Source organism: Thamnophis elegans, chromosome 6 (genome assembly GCF_009769535.1).
Source record: "Thamnophis elegans isolate rThaEle1 chromosome 6, rThaEle1.pri, whole genome shotgun sequence".
In the NCBI taxonomy this organism is placed as follows: Eukaryota; Metazoa; Chordata; class Lepidosauria; order Squamata; family Colubridae; genus Thamnophis; species Thamnophis elegans.
In genome coordinates this window covers 24,485,970-24,500,174 of record NC_045546.1, presented here as the reverse complement: position 1 = coordinate 24,500,174, position 14,205 = coordinate 24,485,970, and the positions used below count along the sequence as shown (strand labels likewise).

The window sequence follows — 14,205 nt, the reverse complement described above, 5'->3', positions numbered from 1 at the left end:
CTTCTAGAAATGGCACTCCAGTTTTTACAAGCACTTTGTCAAATGTTTTCTTCTTCTTCATGCAACATATAATCAAGCAACGAGTTAGCGAACACCTAGAAGTAAACAAAGTAATAGCCAAAAGCCAACATGGGTTTGTCAAAAACAGATCATGCCAGACTAATCTTATTGCATTCTTCATCAAAGTGACAAAATTAGTGGACCAAAGGAATGCTGTCGATATAATTTACTTGGACTTCAGTAAGGCATTTGATAAAGTAGACCATAACCTACTACTGGATAAAGTAGAAAAATGTGGGTTAGAGAGCATCACCATCGAGATGGATTCGTAACTGGCTGACCAAACCCACTCAATGTGTAGTCCTCAATGGAACTGCATCTTACATGGAGAGAGAGTGCAGAATACGCCCTAGAAATAGCCACCCGTACCCAATGACCAATGTCTGAAGAGGAGGCCTTGGAGCCTCTCTTACTTCCTGGCTGGAACTTGACGAAAAGAGCCTCAGATCGCCTGAAAGTAGCAGTTCGTTTAATATAAACACGTAAAGCACGTCGTACATCAAGGTAGTGCCACTTACGTTCCAGCCTGTGTGATGGCTGAGGACAGAAGTCAGGAAGCACCAATTCCTGGGTTCTATGGAATACAGAATTTACCTTCGGTACAAAGGCTGGATCAAGCCGAAGGACTACCTTATCCGGGTGAAAGATGCATAAATCTTGTCTGATGGACAAGACTGCCAACTTGGAAACTCGCCTCGCTGAGGTAATGGCTACAAGAAAAACCACTTTTAATGTCAAATCATGTAAAGACACCGAATGCAAAGGCTCAAATGGAGACTGAGTTAAGGATTCCAGGACTTTGGAGACATCCCAGGTTGGGAATCTGTGTATTGTTGGCGGCTTGATGTTTATGGCACCTCTCAAGAAACAATGAATAAGAGGTTCATGAGAAAGGGGCTGAGCAGAAGTCAGAGAGAGAACTGAGGACAGGGCCGCGATCTGGCGACGAAGAGTATTTGGCGAGAGTCCTAGATCCAGCCCATTGGAGAAACTGGAGAATATAAGGAATAGAAGCCTGTAGAGGAACAATGCCCTTTGTATGGCACCAGACAGAGAACTGATTCCAAGTGGCATCGTAAATGCGGTTAGTAGAAGAGCACCTGGAGGCTTCAATTGTATGACTGACCTCGGCAGACAGGTTTGGAGTCCTTAGAGCTTCCCGCTCAGCCTCCAAGCAGTGAGACGCAACCAAGGAAGGTCAGGATGTTGGAACAACCCCTAGGAGCAGTGAGGGGAATTGAGGCAGTTGTGACGGTGGAGCTACAGAGAGGTTCAGGAGGTCGGCAAACCAGGGCCTGCGGGGCCACTGGGGCGCAATTAAGATTAATTCTGCCCTTTCCACCAGCAGTTTTATACCACTTGTTGACTGAGAGGGGTAGGGGGAAAGGCATACAGAAGTCCCGGAGGTCACTCGCTCCTCAGAGCATCCACGCCCTCTGCCCCTGGAGTCGCATAGCGTGCAAAGTACCTTGGCAGCTGAGTGTTGTCCTGGAAGGCAAAGAGGTCGAGAACCAGAAGTCCAAACCTGACCATCAGTTGCTGGAAGATGCGCCGATGTAAGCTCCACTCTGCTGGATCGATGTGCATGCGGCTGAGGTAGTCTGCCTGAGTGTTCTGGACCCCCGATATGTGCTCGGCCCGGAGAGACAACAGGTGGATTTCCACCCAAGATATCAGTTGGAAAGACAGAGTCATTAGATGCCAGGATTTTGTCGTCCCCCCCCCCTGCCGATTTATGTGTGCTTTGGTGGTGGTATTGTCCGTAAGGGCGCATTGGCCATGAGATATTCAAATCGAAGCAGGGCGAGAAACACGGCTCTTAGCTCCAACCAGTTGATACTGTTCCTCTGGTCAGAGGGTGACCAAAGGCCTTGAGCCCTGTGCGACACAATGTGAGCTCCCCAGCCTTGCAGACTTGCGTCCGTCGTTAGAGTGATGCATGGGGGGTCACGAAATAGAAATCCCTGTTCCACAGCAGGGGAGAGCCACCAGAGTAGGGATCAGGCGAATTCTGTGTGTCGAGCAACTGCAGTCTGCCTTTTGATACGGTAGCAGCAGCCATTGGAGCTGGCGACTGTGGAATCTGGCCCACGGAACGATGTGGCACAATGATTGGTCTTAGAAGTGGCCTTTCATGGAGCAGGGTCAGAGGCCTTGTCAAGAACTGCACTTGGGGTAGCCACATTTTGGGCCTCCTGAGGAGGGGCCGACCTAGAGGCCTTAGCAGGCTTGGCAATAGAAGGCTTGGAGGCATAGGCTCTCTTTTTGCTTCTAGGTTCAGAGGAAACTGGAATAGAAGGGACAGCTGGAGTGGGTGAATCATCCCCCCGAGAAACCGTGGTCTCGTTGATCGCCATTACTCATAGTTACTGAAGATTCCCAAAGCATCGTTGTAGGTTTCCTGCCTAAACAAAATGGCCACCACAGATTTTGTGCTTAAATCAAACGGTCGCCCCGGTAGATAGGGCCCTGAGTAAGGCCTGAGGTAGCAAGCTGACAAGGCGGCTTATCGCTAGCTAATTAGCTGCCCGCCAAACGCTCTGGCGTCAGGAGTGGAATTTGAAGCCGTATGACGGACGCTGCTGAGGCAGCAGGAAGAGGTGCCAGCGAGTGAAACACTCAGTGCTCCAGTGGCTCCTGTGGCTGCTGCGATTGGAGTTGGCTTCTCCACGGCGCGGCTGCAGCGATCATCTCATCAGGTGGCGCGGCTGCAGCAATCAGCTCTTTTGGTGGTGCAGCTGCAGAGATCGGCGTTTCGGGTTGCGCGGCAGCAGTGAGAGGCAATGAAAGGAAAACCTCGTAAGCTGGCTGCCAATGTTCTCCGGTGCCTAAGCAGCCAAGTCAGAGAGAGGCAAGAGCCTCCTGGAGGCTGCATCGTCTTAATAGGAGCGAAAACGTAGCACCAATCGAATACAATTTGAAGGAGAGCCAATTAGAGATTTTTTGGTACAAATTTGGAGAAATTTTAGGGAAAAACGAATTAGTTAGCAAGGAGAGATACGGAGACACAGCTAATCGGAGGATCGACTGAGTCCATTTCTCGGGAGGACCCTCGTGGGCGTGTCTTTAATACTTGTAGACCTGGTCGCATTGGATCCTGACGGAGTCCTACCCATGCCTGGATGATGTCTCCACCTACTAGGAGAATGCAGAGAAGCGCAACAAAGATGATTAGGGGACTGGAGGCTAAAACATATGAAGAACGGTTGCAGGAACTGGATATGTCTAGTTTAATGAAAAGAAAGACTAGAGGAGACATGATAGCAGTGTTCCAATACATCAGGGGTTGCCACAAAGAAGAGGGAGTCAAACTATTCTCCAAAGCACCTGGGGGTAGAACAAGAAGCAATGGGTGGAAACTAATCAAGGAAAGAAACAACTTAGAACTGAGCAGAAATTTCCTGACAGTGAGAACAATTAATCAGTGGAACAGCTTGCCTCCAGAAGTTGTGAAAGCCCCAATACTGGGTCTTTAAGATGTTGGATAGCCATCTGTCTGAAATGGTATAGGGTTTCCTCCCTAGCCAGGGGGTTGGACTAGAAGACCACCAAGGTCCCTTCCAACTCTGCTATTGTATTATATTGCATATCAGAAACAACAGCAGATAAGCCTTGTTATTTGGCGCTCTCTCTCTCTCCCTTTCCCTCCCCCTCCCTCTCTGGGAGATGATAAAAATTCCTGTTTCCAGAAGTGTCAGCCAAAATGACACTTAAGAGAGAAGTATCAAACACTTGGTAAAACCATAAACGTACAAAACCAAATTGGAAGGACAGTAGAATAATTGTGTATTAACTGAACAATCATATTTTCCTTAAATTTTAATGTTGAAGTTATGCTTAAGAATGAATGCACTTTCAATATCAAAAAGCTAACACACCATTTTCAAAAGAATACAGACAGCCCTCATTTAACAATCCTGGGATCTGCGACTCTGCTCCTAAGCGAATCAGTTAGTAAGGGGGAAATCATGGGAGTATGACTGTGCTTTCTGGCTGGAAAGGGACAAGATTAGCCAGTATACCTGGTTTGCCTTTGGCTTGCATCCTAACCATTCACCCCATTTCCCTTTGGAAAGCTCTATTGCCTGCTCACTGACTTATACACACACCAAAAGCCATGTGATTTCATTGCAGCCTAGTGCTGGAGCCAAACTCATGCTATGCATACAGTTTATAGTAGTTTCCTGCAGTCAATTTCTCTCCTCTATGTGAGAGGAGATGGGTTAAAAAACAGCAAGCAATTTCTGCAGGCAGCCTCTCCTTCGCTTGACCTTTCTTGTTGCGAATGCAATCGCATTGCTCCTAATGCGTAGAAGAGCAAACAGCTTATTTTCTTGCAATCCCTTTCTCTTCAATAAATCTGCCCTGCAAAGAGAGGGGGGGGGGGAAACACACACACAAGACAACGCTACGGACAGTAAAGGTGATCACTGTCTGAGAGATGCTGAAAAGATTGTAAATGGTCTGTAAAGTTATTTTTTCAGCATTGTTGTAACTTTGAAAGATTGTTGAATGAACAGTCAATAAGCAAAGGCTACCTGTATGCCTTTGTTGTGAAAACTCAAATGAAAGTTAAGAAGTTTGCAAAATAAGTGAAGAAAGCTCAGACTACCAAGTCATTGCAGTTATCTCACACACAAATAAAATGGTATCCAGAATTTCGCAATCCAACTTCAACAACCCATGGAAAGAGAACTGCCTGATGTATCAGCTGGGTTTACAAGGGTCAGGAGCCCATGGAACCATTTTACTAGCATCTAATGAATAATGGAAAAGGCAAGGGAATTCTACAAATATCTAATTTTGTTTTGACTATGTAGGCCACATAGCAAGTTGTGGGTATCTCTTAAAAACATCTCATCTGCCTTTTGAAGAATTTGTATGATAACCAAAAATAACAGAAGGGAATATGGAAGAACTAAGTGATTCAACTTTGGCACAAAGTGCATCAGGATTATCTATTGTCACTTTCTTTAACTTATATGCAGAATATATCGTGAGAAATGCAGGAATAGAAGAAGTAATATTTGGAATTACTGTAAAATTGTTTGGAGCAGGGGTGGGTTCCGGCATCTTTTACTGCCAGTTCGCTCAGGGACACATGTCGGGCACACACACGCTTTGCATGTGTGCAAGCAGTAGTCAAAAAATTGTTTCTGCGCATGCACAGAAGCAAAAAACAAGCTGGTGGTGCCGTAGGCATCGCCAATAGAACTAGTTTGGGTATGTGGGTGGCTGAGTTACTACCTATTTGGACGAACCAGTCGGAACCTGTAGGAACTCACCTCTTGTTTCGAGCAATAATTACTTCAGATAAGTTCATGATATATATTATGATGGTAGAAGCAGGATAGACTAATGGAATCCTTTGTTGAAGATGAAGAAAGGGGAAACAACTATCCGACTGCTGCTCAATATTAACAAGAACTGAAATTATCTCAGAAATTCTGGGGTTTGATAGTATTTTTTCTAACTAATGCATTTTATTTAAAAGCTTTCTTGAATTACAGCTTACTTCATCGAATGTTTTTAAATCAAATTCCTTAATCACAGTTGTCCTACTATGCCTAAAATTACAGTATGTCAATAGATAATGGCAGCCTTTATTTCTCTGTAAATCAGCAAAGGAAAAAGTTGAACTACTGTAAGGTACAAGAAAAGGAAGAGCTTTTCTTCTCAAGCTGAAAAATTCACAAGATTAGTCACTTTAGTCATGAAACAGGAGGTACTATCACAAGCCTATGATATACCAAAATGCAAACACTTGCCACTGACATCCAAGTTACATATTGTCAAAGCTGTTGCTATTAGTTATTATAGATGGCCGCTGGAAAGGCTTAAACAAAGAAAATGATTCATTTGAGTTGTGGCACTGGGGAAAATTGCAATAATTTGGACTGGAATAAGAACAAATCTCTCAGAATTAGATGAAGTGAAACAAGGCTGCTAAAAGCAAGCCTTAATAATGCGCCTAACCATTAAATATTTTTGGACACATAATGCAACAGCAAGATTCATCGGAAAAGATTCTACCGTTTGGACAAATCAAAAGCACTGGAAAAGAAGCCAACTGACAATAAGGTGGTTACATGACACAAGTATGACCTTACAAGAACGCAAAGATGCAGTAAGTGACCCTTAGTCCTGAACAGCGATGATCACTGAATCACCAAGAGTCAGAAGCAATTGAAAAACAGATTGAAAGAAAAAGATCTCAGCTCACTGGTGATTACTACAGTACCAACTTTGAACATTCTAAATGTTTTACATAGATGATTTTATAATTCTTTCAGCTATATGACAGCATTGCTATTGCCATATTGCAGATCCCAGTAATATTAACCATAGGTAGCAAATCCCGGCAAAGGAATTATGGATGGGAGTTAAAGAAAATGGATTGCCTGCCTGTTGTTTCCCAATCCTACTTTTCCCCATTTTAAGATAGCAATGACACTTGCACTTATATACCGCTTCATAGTGCTTCACAGCCTCTCTAGGCAGTTTGCAGAGTCAGCTTGTTGCCGCAAACAATCTAGGTAAAATCAACAATAATCATTCATTTCTGAATTTGTGAACAAAAAATGTGGTTCAGTACAATGGGAGATGTTAAACCTGAGGCGAATCAATTTGATGCAGTGGTTAAAGTATCAGGCTAGAAACCCAGAAGCTGTTAATTCTAGCCCCACATTCGGTAGAAAGCCAGTTGGGTGACCCTGCGTGAGTCAATCTCTCAGCCTTGGGTAGAACGGAAAGTCCTTGCAAGAAAACTGCAAGGACTAGACCAGGCAAATACCAGGAATAAAAAACTGACATGAATACACCAACAAACCAACCCCTGAAATGGTCGACGTCTTGGAACAGCCCCCCCCTCTCAATTTCAACTTAAAGAACCATTTTCTACTCTGCAATGTCCCTTTTTTTACTTTCTCCATGCAAAACAGGAGTAGATGACACTGTAGGTGAGCACATATAGGATCTGGCTCTGCTTTATTGTTATTTAACTCAAAATGCTAGCATTATAAAAGACATACCAGAGATCTTCTTAATACAGAAGACACATTTGCAGTCGCAGTATTAACAAACAGTGCAATTTCAAACTGCTTTTTCTCCTCCTTTGCATGAAATGGCATTTAGATATAGTGAATCAAGGAGACCTTTCAAATGTCTTGAGGGGAAAAAAAAACCCAATCTATTTGTATATGTGAAGAAAAGTACCAAGAATCTAAGAAAACAAATTCTGCAGTTTTCTAGGCTATTTGGGAAAATGAATCCCCTTAAAAGCAAATGTCAACTTTGGAATGGATTGAAAAAATAAATCAGATAAGATTTCTTTGCACGATTACAAGGGAAATCAAGAAATGATGTTAACACTGACTATAAAAAACAGATTGGTAATGTTTCCCACTCCCAATTTAATTATGTTTTCTGAAAAGTTACCTTTGTTATCGGGCATTTTATTTGTACCAAAGCCAATAATTGAGAGAGAAGAGGGGGGGAAAGAAAGACAAAGACACAGAGAGATAGAGATATATATGCTGAAAAGGCAGTGAAAAGCACCCATTTTACTAGCTTCGGGCATGAGCAAAAGGAAGCAGTAACATTACCTATTTAATAAGCCACAATTGCTGCATGGATAGAAGTTGCAAGTTGAATGCTAAAAACAGATTTATCCTGAAGTGTGGAAAGTCTATGCAAATGTCCCTTTTACTGTCTACAAAACTAAGGTCCCTTTACTTTTACAGCAGAAGAGTAAAAAAGTTGGCCATGACCTCTATTTGCACATAACCAATGACAAATTTCAGTATAAATAGACATATTTCTTTTTCTTCATTTCGTTTTCCTTCAATTTTATCAAATTGTTTATACATGTAAAGTTCTCCACTTGGAAAAATCTAACAAGATACATATGTGACAGAATAGCATACTTTCTCTATATTCTCTACCGGGAGAAGCAATCAGAAAGTACTTACACATTGTGGGAGGAAATTGGTGAATGTAGTGGCACAGGTAACACCATTAGGAGAGTTGAAGTCTTTTGTACAGAATTCAGGCACCGGTGTGAGTTGTGGTCCATTCCCTTTCTCCCATATATATAATGCAATCTTTCAAAATGTAATCACATATATAAGTAAATATTCATTATCTATATACATTATCAGAGAGAGAATTACACAAAGTTATTTATCAACTTTCCAAGAAATGTTATATAAACCCTTGACTTTTCCTAGAAATTTTCTAAGAAACTTAAAAAAATGCAAAGCAGAAAAAGGTGCCGTTTTCTTCTCAATTAAAATAAAAATCAACCAAAGGAAAATGAAACATTTCCATCGCAAATATGAAAAGTTCCAGCACATAATCCTGCAGACAACTCCTGGCATCTCCAATAAGGCCTGGAAATACCCTGCTAGACAAGCCATTCTAGTCGCTGTAGAACATCATTTTCCAAACTTGGCAACATGGTAGCTAGGGAATTATGGGAGTTGAAGTTCACACAACTTAAAAATTACCAAGTTTGAAAAGCACTGCTTTAGACACTGCAATATGATAGATAGAGCAATGGTCCGAATGGCAATAAGACAGCTACAGATGGGAATATAAAATTTATAATCTTATCAGACTCAATTTGGAATTAGAAGAATCAATGTATGACATGTTCCTTAGATGTTGTTTTTGAACATGCCCAGAAACAATATTTTCTTTGGACCTTTTTCCCGGACAAAAGTCACAATGTTTTGTTTCTCTGAGATATGGAAAGGGAAAACTAGAAGGGTTGAGGAGAGCCAACCTTAGAGTAAGAACAAATCAAGAAAACTGAGCACATAATGCTTCCCTGCCCTATGAAAAATCATTTCCACGCAGAGGTCAGTCTGGCCCTCATCTTGCTGGCCTTTCAGAAATATATACAATATATATAATCTAAAATAGTTACATTGTACATGAATTCATTTTGCTCTCTGGTTGACTATATGGTATGGTTTTAATTGTTGCAATGTTTGCATGCTTATTTTTTCCCTCTATTATTGTTTGGTTTTAATCTTGAAGGCCACCCAGAGTCACATATATAAGATGGGTGGAGAAATAAAGGGAGGGAAGGGAAGGGAAGGGGAGGGGAGGGGAGGGGAGGGGAGGGGAGGGGAGGGAGGGAAGGAAGGAAGGAAGGAAGGAAGGAAGGAAGTAAGTTTTTTCAAACTAGGGAGTCAGTATCTCATTCCTTTATTTGCAAATTTGCCCTTTTACTAATTTTACCACATGTATTACTAAGTTACCTCATAAAACAGCACATACGCTTAGTGAATATTGTTTATTCCCAAGTGGAGAAGATGACAACACAAATTAAAAATAAGTTTAGTCAGGACTGACAAGAACAGATGGCAGGGAGGGTTACAAAGGGCAGAGTTGCGTTTGTTTCTCTGTAGATACTTTTAACATTCAAATACATTTGGCAAACAATCAAATAATAAAAGTAAGAGACTTGCTTTAAAAGCATGTTTATACTGAAAGTGGAATGATTTACTATTTCTTAATGTAATATAAAACATGCAGCATTTTAGAAAATAATTAACGATTCAAATGCAACTTGACGGTGAAGAATTGGATTGGGTTATAATGCATTAGGAGTTTGCCATTTCAGATTATTTTCAGAAACACTTCCTTTAAAAAAGGCTTTGAAAAGAATAATTTTAAAGATATTCATAATACAGTCAGAATGTGCCAGGAAAAATATGAATATAATAAAAATATGGATTGTAATTAAAATACTAAAAATAATTATATTCTATCCAAGGCAATGGAGCACTGAACATAAATGAGGAAATCAAGAAAAATATGACTTGAGGCATCAAATACTTTTCAATGCTTTGTATTGAGTAAGAGTGAATCACAATTCCTTTTACTTTAATAACACTATTATTACCATAAAGTGTGACAATAAAAGGAAGAAAAGTTAGTAATGTTTGAACATATATCTCATGAATAAATTCAGCTTGGTTTTTTTTGGGAAAAAGAATTTTTAATGGCTCTTACAAGCTTCTATAATCTCTACATTGTTAAAGATATAGAACAGGATGTACGTAAAAGAAAAAGAAAGATCTAAATGCTGGTAGGCTGTTTTTCAGAAATATTCCTTATTTACAAAGATTGCCTACTTCCCTTCAGGATTGAATTCTCAATGCATAAGAGGCCATTGTAGAGATTACTGACATTGGAATTACCATTGCTAAACCCTGAACCTTTCTATGGTACAGTGGATCAGATTGAATTTTTGAGGAAGTTTTTGAGCAAAATCAAAGAATCATAAAATGACAGGGATCTTGAGGTTATGACTTTGCTCAACAGAAGAATCAAAGCTAAATCATTCATTTCATAGGGCTACCTACTATTTGCCTGAAAATTTGTAGTTATATAAAGATTACCATCTCTCTGGAAATTAATTCACTGTAGATTTAATGTGGTTTTTTGCCTAGTATTCAGGTGGCATCTCCCTTCGTATAATTTAAATCCATTATTCCTTATCCTGTTATCTGAAATGAAGGAGAACAGATCTTGGCTTTCTTCTCGGTCACATTCCTTCAAATATTTGAAGATTTTATATCATCCTCCTGCCTTTTAATAAAAAGTCTGACCATGCGTAATTCCTTCAATCATTCAATATAGAACACAAATCATCCTTGTTTCCCTTCCCTGAATTTATTTCAGTTTGTCTGAATCTTCTTAAACTATGATGTATATAACTGTGAACAAGGTAGGGTTTGGCAAATACAGAAGATAATGAAATTATTGGTTTTTTTTTTATTATACTGGTTCAATATGTCTAAATTTGCCGTTTTTGTAGCAAATCATTACTCTTGGAATCCAATTTTTGACCCTGGTATCGACTTAGTAGAATTTATTTAGTAAATTCTCATGTATTCAGAACATCCTTAACTTTGTTATTTGGAATTTCACAGAGTTTTTGTCAAATGTTTTGCTGAAATTAAGGTAGTTATCTTTATAGTGTTCCTGCAACCTGCTAAAGAAATTGTCTAATCAGAAAAGTTGGTTGGGCAACTGTTTCTGAAAAATACAGTTTACTGGTAATTACCATATTTTTCAAGGTGCTTACAATGAATCACTACATAATTTGTTCTATAAACCTCCCAAGTATCACAGATTCAGTGTTTGTTTATAGCAGATTATTTGTAGTTCCCTGGATCCTGTTCCCCCCCCCCCCCCCCGATTCTCCAAGACAGAAGTAACATTTAGCCTCTTCAATCATCTGGAACTTTATCTCTTCAAGTTTTCATCTCTTCAAGTTTTCTCATAAATATAATTCATTCAGATAATCTTCAGATCAATTAATCTGGCCCTAAAAATTTAAACTCATTTAAAGGAAGAAAATATATTGTAGCCATGTTTCATGACAGCCAAATAATAAATCCCATTTTTATTTTCATCTTCCCAACTGCTTGACTATATATCCTCTCTTCAGAGAAAACTGATAAAGTAGCACTTTGTCATCTGTTGGCATCTGGATATGCTAACTCTTATAAAAATCTTATTATAAGAATATTTTGTTGTCCTTAGAAGTTATTTTCTGGAATTACCTCTACAATTCTCTTCATGGTCTGGCATATACAGAGAGCTTTTCCTGCCTTTAAATCCTCATGGTTATTTTGTGCAGCAACATGTCTTGTGTTTTTACCTCATTGGAACTATTAGCAACTACATGATCATGGCTTCATTTCTCCATCTTCTGCCATTGTATTCTACTTATTATTGTTCTGAATTTGTTAAAATCCACTTTACTGGTCCAGGATAAATCTTCAATTACCCTCAGCCTTTAATTCTATTAAAATAAAGAAATTTAGCCTTATACAATCACTTTTGTCCAGTATTCCTGCAAACAAACAACCAGACTTGTATGTGCAGAGTTTGAGCTAACTACTTTATTATATTCTGCCTATACTACAGAAATCTCCCCAGTCTGACAGCCTGTTCCTGAGAACAATTAGATAAGGCTCCAAGGAACTGGGGGGGGGGAGAGGGGGGGCTTTTGTTGCACAATGATTCCAGGCTAGCTCCACATTTGATCCCTTCTTCCTGACAGGATAGATGTCAAATCAAGAAAACTACACTTTATCTCTTACACTACCCTTAGAAAGAAAAGCTGGGAATTTCCTGAAATAACTAAGCTTGGCAGAGTTTGCCTCACAATTATATGTCAGTAATTAATTTTTCTTGGCATCACTACTTGAAACTTGTTTGAAAGATCTAAGTTTGCTTGTGGAAAGTTTAATCCATATTGTCCTTTTGCTTGGGCAGGTAATAGCAGACATAAACAACAATGCAATTTAATACATTCTTTTACTTGTTTTAATTAGATGTTCTTGACAGGTTCATTTCCTTGAATTTCTGAGCAGGTGTGAATACTTTTAATATTTAGTTCATCTCCTCCTCCTCCCTTTCATTTGCTTCTGTTCCTTTTGAACAAATTATATCCTTCAGCTGCTGAAATATAATCCCCAGAGACATCCCACTGGGTCTTTTGTACTTCTACTAAATCAGATACATCTTCTTGCATTAACATTTCAAACCCATCTTTTTATTTCTTATAGATTGAAAACAATAGACAATGAAGATCATGCATTATTATTATTATTTTTTTGCTTTTTTAATTTTAAGGTTGAGTTCTTTAACAGGGCCTCCATTAGATTAACACTCCCATTTCCTTCTGCATTGCACAAATTGCTTTGGATTCCAACTAAAGCCTTCCTCTGTTGAAGCTCACCAGGGTTTAAGCAAATGCAGTTTTATTAGACTTTTATCATCTTATGCCACATTCAAAGGGCAAAATGTGATTTATTACATGCATGAGCAGCCATTCAATCCCGGGAAAAGGTGCAACTGCTTATAGTATTCCTGATAGGAGCAACATGTATTGTATATCCATTTATATACTAAATCATTCTTTGCTTTTCAAATCCATATTTCTGCACAATCCTAGTCCTTAAAATTGTATCTCCTGTATCTAAACCAATTCATAAACTGTTCATCAACAGCATTCTTCTTTTCTTTCCCATCCTTTTTGCGTGAACATGAAAGATGGAAGGGAATACCACCTTAGGCTCCTGGTGCTTGATCTTTCTTCCTCATTAGATATTTTAGATACTCCTGGCAATATCATTTGTCCCCACATGGATAAGCAGGGAGAGATAATTGAAAGTTGTTCTGTCCCATCAATAATCTGTGCTCCTAGCAGACAGCACACTTCACGAGTTACGGATCTTGTTAGTTTCTCACCTGCAGCAGTGAGTTGTCAATTATAGTCATTCATTTGTCTTCTTGCACATGATATGACATGGTTTCACCTTTGAAAAACTCATGAATAAAGCAGTATGTCGATAAGAGTTACCGAATGGCATCATGCAGAGGACAGGGACTACAAATACACAGTATTCATAATCCCTTTACTTGCTACTTGCAATTATTCTTAGCTAATGTATTTTTAATACACAATTCTATAAAGAGGGGTTGTAAACCTCACCTACTTTTAGACTTGCTTTTGCCTCTAGCATGGATCAATAAACCAATTTATACTACAGCAAAGATGTGTGGGTCTCCAAGTAAAAAAAAAATCAGCTATTCTCTTACAATAATATGATTTTTGGCTACATAGGATTGCTACCAGAGATGAGATTACTGATACTTTGTTATCTGAATTTTATTATTGTACATAATGAACAAAAATACTAATATAACTTCTTTGTATTGATTGGAACCTGATTATATGAAGTAAATTTTGTTCAAATGAATCAGAAAGGGCTTACCTCATGTTTTAAATCTATTGTAAAATCTGACTTTAAAGGTTCATTCTTCAGTCTCCTTGCAAGCCTAAGCAATAAAAATAATAAAAACATAATATGGATATGTGCAAAAACATAGAATTTTTTAAATGAAGTTACCAACCATTACATAGTAATTCTGTAACCCTACCTTAAATGATGGCATATAGTGTACAATTTCCGAATGTAAAACGGATGAAATATCAATGACTATTTGATAGAATGTGACCATGGTTAAAAAATATATATCTGTGATTCATGAAACACAGAATATAATGCTTAGAATAAAGATAATGCCTACTCCGTTCCAATAATAATGGAGAAC

The 14,205-nt window shown here is 39.1% G+C and overlaps 1 protein-coding gene across 1 annotated transcript in view; it reads right to left on the bottom strand.

Annotated features, from left to right (window-relative positions):
* The window catches only part of B3GLCT (beta 3-glucosyltransferase), an 86,420-nt gene that overhangs the window by 26,394 nt on the left and 45,821 nt on the right, over positions 1–14,205 (bottom strand). The window contains 2 exon segments of the mRNA XM_032219982.1: positions 8,031–8,162; positions 13,866–13,929. Coding sequence (XP_032075873.1) covers positions 8,031–8,162; positions 13,866–13,929 — 196 coding nt within the window.